The sequence below is a fragment of the Paralichthys olivaceus genome, chromosome 18, assembly GCF_024713975.1.
Source record: "Paralichthys olivaceus isolate ysfri-2021 chromosome 18, ASM2471397v2, whole genome shotgun sequence".
NCBI lineage: Eukaryota > Metazoa > Chordata > Actinopteri > Pleuronectiformes > Paralichthyidae > Paralichthys > Paralichthys olivaceus.
The window spans coordinates 2063661-2082668 of record NC_091110.1 but is presented as its reverse complement, the minus strand read 5'-3'; the positions used below and the strand labels follow the sequence as shown (position 1 = coordinate 2082668).

Genomic DNA, 19008 nt, shown 5'->3' with positions numbered 1-19008 from the left:
ATCACCCCCTCTGCTAGCACTGCTGCTGCAGTATTGCTCCCAACTGCTTCAGCCCCTCCACCACCCCAGCATCCACCTGTAAGCTCCGACGGGGGGTTACAAGTATTTGATCGGGGAGTGATTAAGTCAGAGCCCTTTATTTATTTATTTATTTTCTACTTTGACAGCTCCATTCCCCCCAAAGCACCTTCCACCTTGCTGTTTGTTTCCTCCTCCATTTCTCAAATTGACTACATTTGAACTCATACAATGACGTTGAAAACATGATGATAAATCCTTGTGTGTCTGTAACAGAGCTCCCCTGCCTGCAGGCCAGGTGTGCTTTCTCCCAAACGCTGCAATTTATTCATTTGATAATTGGGAATTAAATGTATTTTGCTGTACACTGGCTGTACACAGTAAGACGTAACCCTGTTAACATCATTTTTCCTCTAACATTAGTCTTTTACAAGCTTGAGTACTTACAGTAGGTGCCCAGTGTTTACAAAAATCGATTTTATTACTCCTTTATTTCTAAAATGCACTTGTGTTCCTTCAACATACCATTCCGAATACCTGATACATATAATACAATTACAATGTAAAAGTGGATGTTGCTGATCTGCTAGCACATTCTGTCCCGATGCTGGTTTTCAAGGGTATATTTCAAGAGAAAGGGTACAACAGCATAGCTAATGTGTGTCTTTGTGCCAAAAACATTTCCAGTATCACGCCAGCAGACTGGTAAAAATCTGTGTTTGCTCAATATTTCACGGTCAGGGAGCAGATACTGACAGAGGAGCCTGATGTAATGACTTCCTCAGTTTTGTATCTACCCACCTGCTGACTTCCTTCCCTTAGATCCTCACTTCATCAGTTCTCCTCTGGAGTTTGTTGCCCAGAGTTAGCATTTCTGAAAAATGCTTATATTAATCCATAATTCATGGGGTTATTTTCCATGAAATAAACATGGGCTGGTGTTTCCAACTTCATCTCATGAAAGGAACTTTCTGCATCAAATATCCCTACCAAATTGTATGTGCAGGCATGATTGGATGAAGTCCTCTAAAGATAGGCAGCTTCAACACATGGTGGTCAAAGAAATGATATGAAAAAGTAAAACATGAACATCTTATAGTTGGGTCATATGAACAGGGTTAGGTCTTAATATGTTTTTGTTTGTATTTATTCAACCAAGAAGGTCCCCTTGAGATTACAAATCTCTTTGTCAAAGGAGACCTGTCCAAAACACAAAGTTACAGACAATATACATATATATATTAAAAGTAAGAATAATATATAAATAGGTACAATAAGAGTGGATTGTCTGTATTATTTATTTTCACAAATGTCTGAGCTAACAGTTCTGCTTTGTTCTTATCGAATAGCAATACTCTTTTCTATACTATCTATCTATCTATCCAGACATTTTTTTGATCATCCTCCAAACTCATTCTCGTGGTGTAGTTTGACCTAATGAGTCGCAGTATCTTCACCTATACTCCCTTTTTGTCTTCTTTATTACATTTCTCACTATCGCCTGTTTTCTTTTAAAATCAATCAAAGACCTTGAAAGCCTTATTTCTATTCTGTATTGGTTTGGCACATTTTTTATTCTACCATTGAACTATTGTTGTTTTGCCACTGCTTTTGGGTATAGACTCGTTTGCTGCATCTATTATGATTTTACTGAATTCAGTATTTATTTCCCCAACTCATATATCGAGATCAACATCTTTCAGTTTTCCTTCACTTAGCGTTTTGAATCTGCCTCCTCAAATTTCCATTTCCTTTTTATCTTGTTTAATTTGGTTGTCTATTCCTATGTTAACTTATATTGGGTAATGGACGCTTCTTATAGTGTCTTCTTTTAAAGCCTTCTGTTCACTTACCCTTCCCAAAGGTTGTGAGACCGATTCTGCACCTTCACCAAACTCACCCTTGTCCCTGACCCATCATTTAAACAAACCAACCCCTTCTCATCCATTATTTCCTCTATGATTTCTCTGTTTGAGTCATCCTGAATACCCCACAGTGTACTATGTGCATTGAAGTCTCCAGACCAGATTACTTTCCCCCGCCAGTGTTCCACTAGTGCCTCTAAATGTTTGCAGCATTTTGTTTTGCTGTTTGCGCCACACTTTCCATAAGCATGCTCTCCCCCACACCTTCCACATCTCTGTTTTCTCTTGCATACACTCGCAATGTGACCGTATCTCTAACATTTAAAGCAGCTCAAAGGTGGAGGAATACATGCACGTATTTTAAAGCTCATATATCCCACCATGACTTTTCCAGCATTCCCTTCAATGCCTCCAAATCTTCTCCAATGGGTATTCCTGATATCACCCCTTTAACCCCACTTCTCTCTTCTGTTGTTTTCTTTCTAGAATTTCTTTGTTACATGTTGTTTGCAATCTTCTCAACATTAATGTGTGAAAACCTCTTACTTTTCAACATTGCTGTTCCTCGTTCAGTATTCAGAGTATTTTCTGTTACCAAGCAACCAAATGCAGATTAGATCTTCTTCTTGTTTACGCTGGCCCAGTGTACATAACTGGTCACATGATTAACATTTAACGGGGCACATTTAATCTCAAAAGGTTTTTGTAAAATTTTGCAGCTGTTTCTGTAAAAGTATTTGTTTAACTGATTATGATATTATGTTATTGAGCTCTATGACACTATTAGATCATAAATAGTGAAGTAGCAGTGTAAGCAGCAGATGGAGCTAGAGCAAAATACATTATTAACAGTTATATGCAAAGACATTAGATTTATTGTGAGAGCTTGTTCCTCTCTTTGATTTGTGGTGAGATTTAAAAAACTGTATACTGCTTATTCAGAAGAAGCAAGGAAAAGTATTTCTAAACCGCTTTAACATTGTGTTTTAACAGCGTGTTATCTTGTCTTTTGTTTAAATTTTCTTTTGAAAGGAACTGTCAAATAAATGTAATGGAGAATAAAATACAATAACTTCCTCAAAATTCCAGTGGAAAGTATGAAGTAGCACAAAGTGTAAATACTAAAGTACAAGTACTTACACATTGTTAGATAAATAGAATCATTTGAGATTTATAGTATTTGTCGCATTGTGTAGTGTAAACTGTCCAGCCTAAAGTGAAGTAATCATATACTGTATCTCGTGTGCAGCTTGTTGCATTGCTTCAACTTCATTTATTCATTCCAAATGTTCCTAATTCTAGAGTTTATGCACAAGTTAAAGTTGTGCCAATTATATATTAAAATCCTGTGGGGATCTAAATGAGGCTCTGAGGATAGTTGGTCAAGCCATGCTTTATTCATGAGGCTTAATATCACATATCACAAATCCTGGGGATTATTGTTATGTGCAGCATTATAACACTGTCTGTCCTTAGAATCTGGATTAGGACAAGAAACATCAGAAAGAGCAAACAGAGGAGGAATCCTTGCTTTACCCATTATTACATTACTATTTTATGACTCAGCTACTCTGTCAACCTCACTACCTTATCACATGACTACTCTAGTTGTTACTATATTATTACATAAGGATTCTGTAGACCTCAATATATTATTACATGACAACTGAATTATTATTATACAAGTACTTGTCATGGTCTGCACCCTGGCTGCCCCAAGCCCATGGCAGGTCTGGACGTGGTTTGTCCCTGCAAGTTTGTGGCACATCTCTCTATTAATCTGCTGCTAGAAATATTTGTTGTATTGTAGAGGAAGTATATACGATATATATATATGTGTGTGTGTGTGTGTGTGTATGTGTGTGTAGCTCCTATCCAAAGTGTTAATTACACTATTGAGTCAGATGAATGTGTTTTTTGTTATACAGATACGTCAGTTAATAAAAGAGGAAGAGGAAGGGATGGATTAATAATGCCATTTGCAACAGAGGTAAGTAGGTACAAGCAAGTGAATGGATGGAGGTTAAAGGCTGGATTTGACGCAGATGTACGGCATGGCTCAAGTTTAGTGGTAAGCAAGTTTCGCTAAACAATCCAGCTGGAATGAAAGCCACATCTACACCCACATTAATGCACACATTCCCACACAGAGACAGATAGACACAAAAGAAGCCCTGACATTGCAAAATACACAGAAGAAGAAAAAACAAATACAGACGCTTAAAATCCCTGAGTTTCCCTAAATTCAGAGCAGATTCATGCCTGATTCATTCATTCTGCAGTTGAGGTTGAAGGTCAATGATGGGATTTGCTGTCAACCGCCTTCCCAATCATGAATCAAAGTTAACAATTAAAGCCCGCTCTTACCACCTGATAAGGGTGCATGCTTACACACACTCATAAAAACAAATAAGAGCCAGTAGGAGCTCATAATGCTTTTTAACACTTTTTATGAAGGCCACAGCAGGTTCTCCTGTACAGTCGGAAGGGGAGGGGTGATGGGAGGGGTACTAACTTGGTTGCAATCTACAATTTCATCATTTGCTGCCTATAAATCCTGCACTCTGAACATTTATTTGGGATTTTAAGGGCTCAACAGTGTCAAACAGTCAAAGTGTCCAAAATACTATAGGAAATAAGCAGGAGAAGAAATAAATAATAAAACCTCGGCAAATTAAACAGGTTATTGGAAGGCCAGTGGAAGAGATGCCTCTGACCAATATTGTGCAGGAGGTGAGAGCTGTGTCCTCTTTGGCATGAGCGCTCAGGCACGACATTTGGTGTGATGATGACCATCGGTGCCCTGGATTATTTTTGCTTCTGTCAATCCAAACATGCCAACACCAGCAAAAAAAAAACCATTCTCTCCATCTTCTTCTTATGTATGTTACTGCCACTGGATGCTTGAATTTCCTTCGGTATCAATAAAGTATCTATCTATCTATCTTCCTTCATGCTGTCTCCTCCTCACCAAAATAACTGCAGCCATCTGTGCACAACGCTGTGCCGATTGGCACCTATACCTTTCAAACGTACTAAATATAGACGCAGTCTCAAACACCACAATTTGCACACGTTTTTACACGCGCATACCTTTAGTAGATCAGGCCCCGTGTGTTCCTGAGTCGCTTCATTGAAATTCATGCTAATAGTCTGACATCTGGTGGCTACCAAACGCACTGCATGACTGCCATGTGTGCATAGCTGTTGCCATAAAATCTCTGGAGTCTGGTCCTACCGGATGTAACTAATTCCTGAACACCCTCCAGCACAAAGTGATTTCAACAAGCTGAAATGTGAACTATATATTCAGATGAACAGAAGCTGCAGAAACAGTAAATATTATTCCAAATAATAGTGGTTTAATTGTTGACTGAAAATTTTTTGACAGAAGGTCTGTTTCAAAACTGCAGTAGAAACATGTGAAGTCTGGCCACTAAAAAACAATTCAACTGATCCATAATTATATCTATTGCTCTGTATTCTTTATCGTCCTCTGTTTTTACTGTTGCTACTTTTCCACTACTGCCTTATTCTCTGCACTGCATGTAAGGGTTCCTGAACATTAGAGTGTTTAAGGCCTTTTCACTTTTTTGCACACTTTACTTGAACCTTTTACTTTCAGAAGTCAATTCTAGTAGAATTAATCAATAGCCATTTGTGTTATTTGTCAGTGTCAGTCAATCAAATCTCAAATCCTTAAATTTGTGACTCTCATCTCCCACCTCTGAATTCCACACAATCAACGTTTTTTATAAAAACAAATCTCATATCAAATAGAGGATGTGTCAAAACTATCTGCAGAATAACGACGACAAAGCATCATTTAAATTGACAAGGCCAAGAAACACTTTTGTGAACACATTGGCTCAGCTGCAGTGGGTTTAGTCCTTTCACATATGTGACACAGATCACATTCATCTTTAAAAGGAGCAGTAAGCGAGACAGATATTTAATACAACCTGACAATGATCAAAGCCAATTGTCGTTGACAATCATTTGACACTCCTTAAGAATGAAGGAAATTAGATTAAATGTCGGTCATCCTAGTGGACAGCAGGATTATGTGCACGAAAAAAACCTGTTTGGGAACCTTTAACAGCATTTGGCAGCCATACCTGGCCTGACTTGTCTTAGTGCCAAATGAAGTGGTCAAGGATCACAAATGAAATACAACAAATGAGATTGTGATTGACTTCAGGATATGGCACTGAATAATGAGCATGCTCCTGAGGAGGTTCAGAGAAATCCAGTGAATGGAAAGGCATTTATAATCTATAATCTATAATAATAAACAAACCAGTTATAGCTAATGGCAGGTCTCAGCACCCCAGTCCCTACCACCTCAATGTATGGTATCACTTCCTGCTTCAAGGACTGCAAAGCGAGGTACATCAGTTAATAAGATAGTGAAGGCAGCTGGCGAGATCACTGGTGCACTGTGTTCACGGAGTCTATCATCAATGACCCGTCACCCGTTGGTTTTCTCATCTCTCTTCAGAGAAGTGGTACAGAAACACCTCAGCCCTGTCACACCACTGCACTCAATGGTCTGATGGTCTGTGTGTATATGCTGTATATATAGTTTACATATGTTCCTGTATATCCAAAACAGAATGAATCATCCTGAGAAAAAAATGTTTTTCAGTTCATATAAAGAAACAATGAAATTAAAACAAACAAGACGGAAATGTTGAAATAATATAACATTATATAAGTGGAGGAAATTCTGTTATATGGGTATTCCACAATGAAATAACATTTATATTTAGTTCTGATGCTGATATTGTGAAATAGAAGTGCGTTGGTCGACTGTGACTATTGACTGGACAGATGTGACAGAGAAGACATCAGGAGCTCAGACAATCATGTGAGGATTCAAATCAGTTTCGGTTACAAGAATTAAACATTTGTTTTTTTATATTTACATATTTAATATGATGTTGCATCACTTTAATTGTGGGATGGAGTTTACCCTGCTCAAGGAGATACGTTAGGAAGCATCGACGCTCATTGTCTCATGATTTAGAGAATTTGAACAGCTCTTATTGTGACGGCTGCTGAAATACTTTCAGATTATTTCACTCAGGTAGGAACCCTCCTAAGCAAAATGGACTATTCAAACACACCCCTGGTCCAAGTCGCAGCTCGGCCCCATGGCAAAGTAAGCAGCAGCAGCCCATACTGAAGAAGACACATTTTATTCTTTTCATTTTTGCTGTATTTGCTATATTTTATTGGTCATTGTATTGTGTTGAAACTGCCCAAAAAGTATATGTAGTGTGTATGTTTGTACTGGATATACACTTTCATATCTACTAACCAAAAAATAAGACTAAGAGCAGCTGATAAACCAATGAAGGGACATCAAGGCAGCAGCCATTAACTTATTTATTATATTGAATTTACGAAAAGTAAAAGCAAACACTTGAATAAACAGTTTTGTACATTTGAAGTCTGTTATCCTATGTTTTTTGTGGTGGTTGTTTTTGAAAAGCATTCCACTGTACACAAGGCTGATGACACTTTACAACCTGTTTCTCTCGTTCTCTTTTTTTAAAAACATCCAAAAGCAGACGTAATGAGCGCTGCGGCATTGACACAGTTGGTGTAAGGCGGACAGGTGAGGTGTGGACACAACCCCTTCACTGCCACTGAGATGCAGGGAAATCATAAGACCCAGTTTTTAGTACATAGAGGGAGAGCGAGGAAGGGAACTCCAGAGACTCCAGAGCCTGGCCTTATGTCTCAGTGGACATGTCTCTGAAACAGGATTCACTGATATGCAACAGAGTTTGTGAAGCAATGCGCTTCACATAGACATGTTGGGGAAATTGGAAAGAAACTTTATTAACATGTCAGCTGAATGTCACACTGAAAAACATTCAAAGGTAATGATCTAGTATTTTTCCACCTGGTTCTTTTTCACCTTATTGACTTGATTCTGAGAGCAGCATGAGCCTCCTGAATCTTCTGAAGCACATGTTTTACAAAAGTCTTCCACGACACTAGCTTCTGCGTCTTAACATTCGTTTTTTATATTTTCAAGCAAAAGCGACAAACAACTGACCTTATCTTCTCAGGTGAAAAGAATATACATTGATGACAGTGAACTGAACACATTTATGGTTTGAACCGTTGGTCAGGGTAATTCATAAAAAGAATATCACCATTTCCCTACATTTTACAGTAAAAGGACAAAATATGGGAAGGAATCACCAGTTTAATCAATGATGGAAATTGGTCTGTAATCATCAGTTATGACTGAGCAATCATCAGATTTTTAAACAATAAATTAACTAATCATTTCAGCTTCAGTTGAAATTACCCTCTGATGGTCGACATAGTTACTCGAACCAGAATCTGAGACGAAGATTAAGGCTGACGGTTATCAAGAGAATTGGATTCTGCCTTTGCAAAGATACACAAGAACAACAGCAGCACTGCCAGTCACCTCCCAACCGTTCTCTATACAACTAACACCACTCACTCAAATCAATCCGAGCCTCATTTTGTAAAATGTCTTTGCCTCAGTTGAAGTGAAATCATGTTATACATAAAGTTTTAAGAGGCTCACTGTACTTTGCACAAGTTGCACTAACCAAAATCTCTACAACAGATGGCAGTCCCATAGGCACCACAGCCACAACTATGACAATAAGAACCAGGTTGAAGAATAAAAGATTTCTCTTCAGGTGTTAAATTAATCTCAGCCACTGTAATTAAGTAAACAAATTTAAAAAAGAATAGACATTTCCTAACTTTGATTTGATCTGTCAGCTGAGAAAAAAAGCTGACAAAACAACTGCACCAATAATTGTCTTCGTCAAACAAACATGTTTGTGCGGAACAACAGAGAAGATAGATAATAAGAGCCGGCTTCAGGTCAGTCAGTTGGGATTATACGTTAACTGCATCACTTTAAGATAGTAACAATTTAGTCAGTGCAATTTTGGCCAAATATATAATACAGTGGTTATCTTTACCTTACTAGCACTGTATGCTGCTGTAGATCATCAAGCCTTGTTTTTCTGTACGAGCTAATCCGTGTCTGAAAGTTTAAAAAAACCTACAAAGAGGACATGAAATAAAAATCTATGTCTTCGGTTTGGAATGGAGACTTCAACAGTAGCAAAAAAAAAACAAAAAACATTCACGTTTATTGACATTTCATTATATTCTACACCTTGCAGGGCTTTGAAGACGAGAGAGCAAGAGCAATACTTCAATGTGGACTAAATGATAGAATGGCATGGCCTGTAGCGATAGTCCACAGTGCTAATCATTGCCCTCTCAGATACCCTGGCAGCCCTCTCTCTGTATGTGAATGTTTGGGATGCTTGGGAGTGATGTGATGGGTGCTGTCACCTTCAGCCAACAGCAAGAGGAACAGAGAACAGGAGGGAAATGAAAGGGGGGGGGGGGGGTAAAGCAGTAGGCTGACAGTGGTTTAGAAGAAAATGGCAGGTGCAGGAGTATGGGAGTCTCCGACAGTATGGTGGAGGGGGGGTTTGAGGGCAGTTCTGGGGGCATTAACAGAGCCCAGACTAGAATGTCTTCCTGTGGATGGCACGTGCTCTGTCTTCTTCATATTCCCGCTTCGACACCCACATCTTTTTAAAGGTGTCCAGTGATGCCAGAATAGAGCCACTGTTGGGAAAGAAGAAAGGAAGCACAACTTAAGTGCAAAACTACAACCGTAGAGTACAGTGAGATCTGTGATTTGCCCTGGCGGAGCATTTACCACCACTAACCCAATATAAAAAAACAGTTCTGCACAAATCATGCAGGAGCCATGTTTCATTTAGTGAGGAAGGTTTGAAGCAGTGGTAGAATAAAAACAGAATGCTTACCCAATCCATGTGGAATAGAGCCTCTCTTGAGGAGCAGAGATCTGGACAGAGAAAAAGCAGGTCACAAAAACACGTTTCCAAAGCTCAATAGGCAATGATGACCATCACTATGAAGACAGTCAGTAAACCTCAGGGGAGCACCCTTTAGTCCAACCACATAAAGAACCCACCTTGATCTTTACGTCTTTGGGTGCAAGCTTCTTGACTTCAGTGAGTAGTCTTTCCCCAAAACCTAAAAGATACACGATGATTCATTGATTATTATGATTAACAAAGTCGTCCCAAAACTGTAACTATAATTACAACATGACCACAAAAACACAGCCCCGTGCAGTGTTTGACACTGCACTATTTTAGTCTTATCAGTGCCTCTTGATCGATGGTAAACCCTAGAGGTGTGGACATTTCTCGATTCTAAGATGCATCGTGATGCGGACTTGGATGACTCTGCATCGATGCAATGACTGAACATAATCGATTCACGTTCACTTCTACATTCTTTGTTTTAGCGATGTCCCGCCGCTGCATAATTATAACACTGCTACTCCAGGATCAGGACAGACGCTCATTAAAGCTCGACCTGTGTCAGAGTCTCTGTCTGAGTCTGCTTCCTCCTCACTCTTCTGACCTGCGCTCACTTGACACTTTAACAATAAACACCATCACTGATCACAAGTTATTAGGACCCGTACAGGACTGACGTTTACTTTGTGTTTGTTACTCACTCTAGAGTTTATGACACACCGCGCGCAGGCATTCCCGCTTCACACAACAAGATGTAATGTGACGCGCAGTTAGGACATCAGAGTTGAAGTGAGCAGAATGATCCGGAGGCATGATATGACATCATGGATTAAAAAATAAATACGATTATCAGTTCATGTGAATATGAATGAATATAAATTCTTCAGGTGTGACTGATTAGAGAGTCTGTTGTTGACCAGCAGAGTAATGTGCTTCAGTGCACTGGCCCTGCTAAGGGGGGGCAAGGCGGGGCAACCGAAGATGGTTGGACATATATCCAAGATACTGTATTTTACCTTAATTTTTGTACAGTGGGAGAGAAGTGGAGACATGTTTTTATTTACAGTTGATGGTCTGCACAAACATCTCGAATACCACACGTGGAACTCCTACTGTGTTTGCAGTGGATGACCATGATGATAGAACACCAACCTTTGATCAGTGTTGATCCTCCACACAATACTATGGTGGAGAATAATGTGCGTCTGAGATCCATGTCAGACTTCTGGATAGCATAGGCCAGGACCTCGTGGATCCCTGAGCTTTCATCTCCGATCAGGTCGGGTCTGAAGAGCAGCTCTGGAGCACGGAACCTGGCTGGACCAATCTGAAAAAAAGAGTTCAAGGTTTGTGATAAGGATGGGGCTAGATTTTCAGATATGAAAATATTTAACATCTTTGCAAAACACTTCTTAGAATGTTTGACTCACATTTAAAGTGCTTCCATCAGGAAGAACGTACTGAGCCTTCTCCGTTTCTAAAGTCTCGTCCTTTTGTGGGTTGAGAGACAGATAACAGGCTCTCTGTAGAGATAGACACAAATCTAATTAGACAAAGTACAATTTATGTATGTATAGTTTATTTTTCAAATCTTTTCACATGTAATCCCTCTTACCTCTTTAACGGTGCGAACAACCTCAAACTCTGCAGAGGTGTTGAAGTTGTAGCCTTCCTTGCGCAACAGCAGGCGAAGGTACCGAGAGACGTCTCTTCCAGCAATGTCTACACGCATGATGGAGTGTGGAATGGCAAAGCCCTCGTAGATGGGAACAACGTGGGTCACACCATCCCCTGAATCCAACACAACGCCGGTGGTACGGCCTGTGGCATACCTGCACAAAACAGACAGTTGCACCCGATTTACTATGGACTACATTGGCATTATTAACACCTCATTTTTAGAGTCGTATGGGCTATAAACAGCATAGTATGGCTATGTTAATTATACTAGCCATGCTTATTAGCTGCCAGCCATAGTGCCGCCTGCTGAGTGTGCTGTACTTTAAAATAAATAAATAAATAAAATAAACATGTACTGATTGAAGTGTCCAGGCACTGATGATAGAACCCATTCAGAATTACTTTTTGTTGGCTCTCATGTAAACAGGGCAACTTTATAAATGTGTGCCTCTAGTACTGCATGTAGGCCCCACTTCCACTGCACTTAACAATGTCCACAGACTGTATAGGCAACACCTTGCTGAGAAAATGAGGGAGTGGGAAGGGCCAGCCAATGGTGCATTTGTTTTGGTCCCAGATGCTGTTGTTAGTGCGACATCTAGTGGCAATGATGATATTTTAAATATAATCTTAAAGACTCCAGTGCAGGTTAAGAATTATGCAGTGAAACAGGCCTTGACAGCACCAACACATTCCTCACAACAAGTAGCCTCAGCCTCACTTGGGTGGTAAGTAAGCAGTAGTGTAACTGTCTTTTGTAGTCACATTACTATAAAGTTAACTGAGGAAATGTGCTTCAGTGGATAATGGGTGGCAATGAAGTCTTTTGTGAATCAAACTTGTGACTACACAGACAAGCAGGGAGTTCTTACAAGCTAAGCACAGCCTGCATCGAGATGAAGAGAGCAGGAACGTTGAAGGTTTCAAAGAAAACCTCCGCAGCTTTCTCCCTGTTCTTGCTGGGGTTGAGAGGAGCCTCAGTCAGGAGTACAGGATGCTGGGAAAGATAATAAGGAACACAAAGAGCACGAAGATGAACGATCAGAATTAATGATATTGGAATATCAAACAGAAGATGTCCTTATTATCATGTGGCAGGAAGGGAGGATCTCACCTCCTCAGAGAAAGTCTGCAGCTGCTCCTTGGAATAGACGTACTGCCAGATCCTCTCCATGTCGTTCCAGTCCTTCACAATCCCGTGCTCCATCGGATACCGCACCGACAACAGGCCCCTGTGTTCCTGAGCAGTATAGAGTAGCAGGGACAAAGACACAATATATCAGTAAGCTGGAAATCAACACTGTCAGTTAAAGTGTACAAACTAAGCTTTTTTTATTATTATGCATTTGTGAATTCTCAGTTCTTGTGTCTCAAAATGTCTCATAAATGTTCAGTGGACAAAATTATTCAGTCACATGCTTCAAATCCTGGAGAAGCATTGAAAGGAATTTAAAGAAACAGCTGTTGCATGAGCAAATCAACAGTTTCATGGCAGAGTGGCAAAGGAGGCTATGGACAGAAGGTTCATGGGAGACAACTTGGAACAAAGATCTGATAAAGACTATCTGATAAAAAACTGAGCTTTTAGAATACCAGACTAAAACACTACATGTCAAAGTCATGGCTGCAGGCCTAAACTGTACTGCTAGGCAACTCGTGACCCTGACCAACCATCTGTACAATGTGCATGCACCTCCCTTCCAATATTTAGTTTAAGACTACAGGTCCAATGAAACCAGTCGATCCACAATGGAATAATGAGTACTTTTACTTTTTTTTAAGAACTCTGTGCGTGTGCGTGTGCGTGTGTGTGTGTGTGTGTGTGTGTGTATTACCTCTGCCTTGGGTCCGATGAAGAGGTCTCCCTCCAGGGCTCCTGCCATCACGCGCACATGCTTGGGACGCCCCACACTGAGACAAACAGAAATAGAGTCATTAAGTACTCATAACACCAGCATAAAATATCTGATGGTACATTACAGCTGAGACAGGAAGTAAGCACAGTAAATCGGCAGAGGATTGATTCATAATAAAGTTAGATTGGAATAAGTTGATTTATTTAAAAATGTTTTAGTCTCTCATCCCAAACACATGGCATATATTTTCAGTAACACCATCTCTGACTGTTACTATATAGCTGGATTAGTTGGACTTGTGGCTAATCAACACATAATACATCATATCATCTTGGTCTCTAGGACAGTCCTATTTTGTTTGACCATTTTCATTGTCTAGACAAAAAGAAACTCGATAACCCATGAGCTAATGAGAAGATGGATCAATACTGAAAATAACTGCTTTACATTAAATATGGCCCTTGTAATGTGAGTGTTGTCGAAAAGAGGTCAAGGAACACTTACTAGTTAGGAAAACAGTATTTGGGGATCTGGTCACCTGCAAAACCAGCCTTGATAACCCCCGAACCCTGAAGAAAAGACAGATGTACCATTTGAATCCGACATCACAGGGTTATGACTGAACTAGGAGCTCTGTGCAGTGTGTGAGAAAGAGGGAGGTCATAAGACACAGCCAGAGGCCAATAGCAGTCACACTCTTAGCTTAGACACCAGCTCGCAACGAGCAGAAACACTGGGCCCTAGATCCCCTGTCTCTAAAGCTCCCTAATCTAGTGAGGCTGGCACAAAACTGAAAGTCAATGCTGTGCACATTAAAGACTTACATTTATGAAAGCGTCTGTCTATCTAAATGAAGCAGCGACTCCCTAAACAAACTAACGCCACATCATTTTCATTATAGCCTAGCATGAGACAAATGAGAAGGTATAGCGAAAAATAACTGATGCAGCTGGAATGTGGTGAACTATTGAACAGTAAACACGTCCACTATGTGAAATGTCTACTGTACACGGCTGCTTAGCTAACATTCTTGTGGTTGGCAAGGAATTCTACAGGATCTCACTAAATGATATGCAATTCAATGCTTTATATATGTTAAGCGACCTTCTTAATATCGCTATGAAAGCCATTTATCTATTTATCTTCAGGATCAACCATGACAGGGGGATAACTCTGACGACTGCTCAATCCTGCTAACACCTCTCATGGCGCACCGGCGCTAAGAGCAAAGGAGCTAGTTAGCTGTGGGTACGAGATGGACGGTCTATGTGCTGTGGTGCTAAAGGCTCCGGGTGGCTGTCACACCCTTGGTGACAGCTCAGCACGCTTTGCTAAGTGTTAGGCATGAGCACAATAAAGATCTGTGATGATCCAGCTGCGGCTCCGCGGGCGGCGGCTAAAGCTCAGGACAACACACACCCAACACTAGCTAGCCGGGGTTAGCGACAGCCTGCTTGGGTTGGACAGGTCAAGAGACGCCGCCACAAGTCTGGTGGTAGGATGGTCGCCGAGACACCAGCAAACTATTTTGGTAAATGCGACATGTTTAACAAGGGTCACCGATGTGTTAGCCCCAGCACAATAGTAACCGAAGCTAACAGCTAGCCGACGGTCCCGACAGCGGCCTCAGTTTGGGTGTGGATGAATGACATCATACTTACATTATCAATCACAACCGGCTGGTTAGCTAAAATGTCATAGGACTCCATGACGGACTGGGTGTTCAAGTTACGTTTCTGTGGATCCGTGCGTATGTTCGTCCACGCTAAGTGTTTTAATCATGTAAAGGATAACGCTCCGTCACTCCGCAGTTCCTCTGTGCACTGCTGCTGCTGCCGAGGGCCAGTCCCCCTCCTGCAACAACAGCCAATCATGTTCAAGGAAACATTGACTGACAGAAGAGACACCCAATCGCGTCGTGCAGTGGAAGAGTCATGCGCCCTCTGCTGTCAGCGGGAGGAGCACCGTCTCTGACAAACAGAGACAACGATGGGACTTACGGCGGTTTGTCGGGAGCCGGATCTTATGGCTCCACATAACTAAATAACCACAAGGACTGTGATGATATCACAGATACTTCAGATTCAAACTTGATATCCCACCACTATAATGACTCATGGATGGTTTAGCAGCACGACATTACTGGTATTGCCAATAGTCTGCATTTTAAACGTTTAGAATGGTGAAACCATGTCTCTCTGCTTTGTATGAAATGTGTTTTGCAAATAAAGTTCCCCTGTCTTGACTGCAATTCACTCAACACATTAGAAAACCTTTTATTGGCACAATCAATATAATAATAACAACACATAATAAACAAGTATAGCAATGAACAAACAAGGCTCACTTACATAATAACACAAAACAAAAATCCTCCAACGACAGCCCTGAAACATTGGTCCCAGACGCAAGGCCAGACTAGGGAGGCCTGATGGGTTGCGTTTAATGCAACTAGAGCCTGGGAAGAAGTTATACAGGATTACAACTTGACAACCATTAACTAGGATGTAAGTGATCTGCGAGTCAGCCAAGAAGGACTTATAGTTGGATTACTGATTCTACAGCACCGGGAAGAAAAGACCTTACAGTGCAACTGGATATAGCCTGAAGAAGAGGAGCCTCAGTGGTACTGCACCTGGGGATGTACGCTGTTACCAGGACGTGAGAAACATGGGTATTGGGAAGCCATCGTAACCATACTTCCAAAATGGGGACAGTTCTGGGGAATATTAATTTCAGCTTCAGGACGGAAAAGGAATAGGTTCCTAGGAGAAGGAAACACCTTATAGCAAGACTGGTAACAACAAGCTACAACAACACCACGTGACCAATCTGCAGCAGCACCACAGGACCAACATCTGGGATACAAGCGCTGCCCACGCCTCAGCCTGATGAATCGACACTGAGAAAAGTGGACCCAGACTTCTTGCCAATGATCAACAAAGGTAAAGAATGGGGGACAGCGATTTTTCTGACTTGTAAACAGCAAAAATTGCCTAAGCTAAAGCAGACTCACAACAACTGTATCGTCTGCGTATTAAGCATATGTGGGCGATATGGAAAAAATCTGATCACAAAATTGAAAATGAAAAATGATTTTTTTCATATCGATATATACTGCCATGGGGCGTATTACTCTGTGCAGGTCAAGTGACTCTGCTCCTCTCATGTATTCTAATCACTGACACTTATAACTGATCTTGACAGGAGAATCCAACACAGGACGACTGGACATTTAATGTCTGTCCTGTTCCTGAAGCAGCAGTGGTTATAATCATTCAGTGGTGGAATCAATCGATAATGTTCAGTCCAGTCAATTCCAAAGAAGTACCCCTGCGTCCCCTCCATGGGGACATATTTGAGTGTCTGCTTTTGAATTGATTTGACTTAAGGATCAATCTCACCTGGTCCAACAACGCCTTCTGCTTGACGGGAGAGCGTGACTCTGCTTTCCATCTGAAAATAACGGGGGCCTCGCTGTGTGTCAAAAAAGTCTCTGTTTTCCCCTCCGTCCGGCTAGGTCACTCGGCGGCCTCGTTGAAGGCTAACCTGCTCTACACTTTGTCACGCATCAACGCAGGGATGTGCCAGACATTGTGTTGGGCAGGGGCTCAAAGGGGCTGAGCAAAAGGGCACTTTTACTCATAGTTATTTATTTAAAAAAACATGTTTAACCAAAAGTTAAATATAGTAGCACATCTCTGATTTACTTAACAACTTATTTTAATACCCTCACACTCACATGATTGTTCAAAACTCAACAGTTCACACAGAGGCAATGATCTTATTTAATATTCACTAGGTTTATCACAAGAGCAGACAACAACTAAGGAAAGTATGCCACAATGTGCATGTTTTCTGTGATGCTAGTTTCTAGTATATATTTAGAATAACACACACACAATAACTGATTGTGACAAGGACTTTGTTTCAGTGTACCTACAACTCCATCCTTTCACATTTCAAAACTATGCAGTTACTGTTTGAGGCACTACAGGTAAATCTACTGGTCAATTTTGACATTTTGGTCTATTTTGTTGTGTCTTCTTTCACTCTCATGGAAAGATTTATTAGATGGTGTTTGTTTTAACATCTGTCTGTCTGCATCTGTAGATTTCTCCTTAATTCACCAAACAAACTAATCTGCATATTTAAATATAACATTTCTTGATGTAAGTTATTAACTGGAGAAGTTCTGCAGTGAAATGTTTATGTTGATTTTTTTATCCTATTGACCTGCAGTGCCAATTGCCAAAGGTATGCAGTGTGGCAAATTTTAATTAGTCAAAGCCAAATTTTGCATATCAAGGTGACAACTGTGATGACATCATTACATTTAAATTAGACTGTAGTGTCCCCCCTTTACATACAGTACATTAGCCTGTATGCTCTAACTTATTACATTAGCAAGTAGCTAAGAAAAGAAGAAAAACCATCACAACTGGGACAAGATCTGGGAGGTGTGAGGTGCTATACCTGCCTGCCTGTCTGACGTGACTGTGATGACGTTGTGCTCGCTGGAGTTGGGCACCTCACCATTTACGATTCAGTAGTCAATGATTCGAATGCACAACAATGCAACTTGATGCATTTCAATGTATCACATTCACAATTTCCTATATTACTGCACATGGTTGTTTTTTCATCAGTTAATATCAGTTAATAAATTCAGTCAGACAAATATGAACTCCCTTTTTATTTAGAAAGTGCTTTAAAAGTATTTTTTGAAGGCTTATGATAACAGTGTTTTTCTGTTCGTGGATTATTGGACTTTGTTTTTTGAACTTTCTTTTTTGTGAGTACCCCTTGCCTCTTATTAAAAGACACTTTGTGTTAACTTTTTTCGCTCCTGCATTTTTGGGTCCACCTGCTCCCATAAAACACTAAACATGCAAGAGGACTCTTGAAACCTGGCCAAAACATCGGAAATGATAAAAATGTACTTCCAATGTGCATGAGTTAAGCATATGGTTGCGGCCAAATGGCTCGATATGGTATGAATATCTTGGTTTTTGCTATTTGCAGGCATTCTACTTTACTGAACTCCTCCTACATAATTAATTAAATCAACTTCAAATTCGGTCAGTGCAAACAAACAACCTCGACTATGAAAAGTTGTGCTATTTGTACATTTTCCTTCAACAGCACGCCATGGCCATATCTATATTTTTAAAATAAGTCTCTCCCAAAGTAGGTATACATGGAGACACAACCTAACCTTCCAAAATGAGGAAATATCCCTCAAGATGCAGGGGCATGCACCCAGGTCTGATCAATCTGTGGTGGGCCTGCCTTAGAAGAGTGTCTTGTGATTAAAAGGCAGAAACACCTGACATCCCTAACATCCACCGGTGGTCACTAACATCCGATTACATCAACTGGCAGTAGGCATTAATTAGTGTGGCAGAATGTATATTGTGTATTCTCCATCTAGTCCTATGTTTAAAAAAAGGAAAGTGTTTAGTTTAAAAGGCACAGAGGTAATGATGTCTGATCAAGTGGGCAGGCCACATGGCTTTCATAGGACTGCCATACAAGCCAGCAGCCAGTCAGTCATTTACCTCTAGCCTGAGCGTACTCAAATTTGGCCTGTATCATTTATTACAAGCCCAAAACACTTGATGGCGCTAGGGTGCACAACTGAAGTTATATCTCTAACATTCACTGGTGGCCACTAACTCCTGCTAACATCTAAATGGTAGTTGGTAACTT

General features: G+C 40.5%; 1 protein-coding gene across 1 annotated transcript; it reads right to left on the bottom strand.

The window, feature by feature from the left end:
* Positions 1-7256: 7256 nt before the first annotated feature.
* Positions 7257-15165, bottom strand: actr1b (actin related protein 1B). The gene is made up of 11 exons (XM_020082041.2): positions 14958-15165; positions 13801-13865; positions 13276-13351; positions 12555-12680; positions 12313-12437; positions 11376-11592; positions 11191-11283; positions 10913-11087; positions 9907-9968; positions 9737-9777; positions 7257-9533 (listed from the first exon to the last, which is right to left on the bottom strand). The coding sequence occupies exons 1-11, from the start codon at positions 15003-15005 to the stop codon at positions 9431-9433; spliced, it is 1131 nt and encodes a 376-aa protein (XP_019937600.1). The 5' UTR covers positions 15006-15165; the 3' UTR covers positions 7257-9430.
* Between the last annotated feature and the right edge of the window lie 3843 nt (positions 15166-19008).

Bases quoted from the DNA above. Each gene is read 5' to 3' on its own strand.
- actr1b (XM_020082041.2), bottom strand. From the start codon at position 15,005: ATGGAGTCCTATGACATTTTAGCTAACCAGCCGGTTGTGATTGATAAT. The intron at 12,438-12,554 runs GTGAGATCCTCC...TATCTTTCCCAG, and splicing joins TGCAGACTTTCTCTGAGGAG to CATCCTGTACTCCTGACTGA. The intron at 11,593-12,312 runs GTAAGAACTCCC...TGTTTTGTGCAG, and splicing joins ATGCAGGCTGTGCTTAGCTT to GTATGCCACAGGCCGTACCA.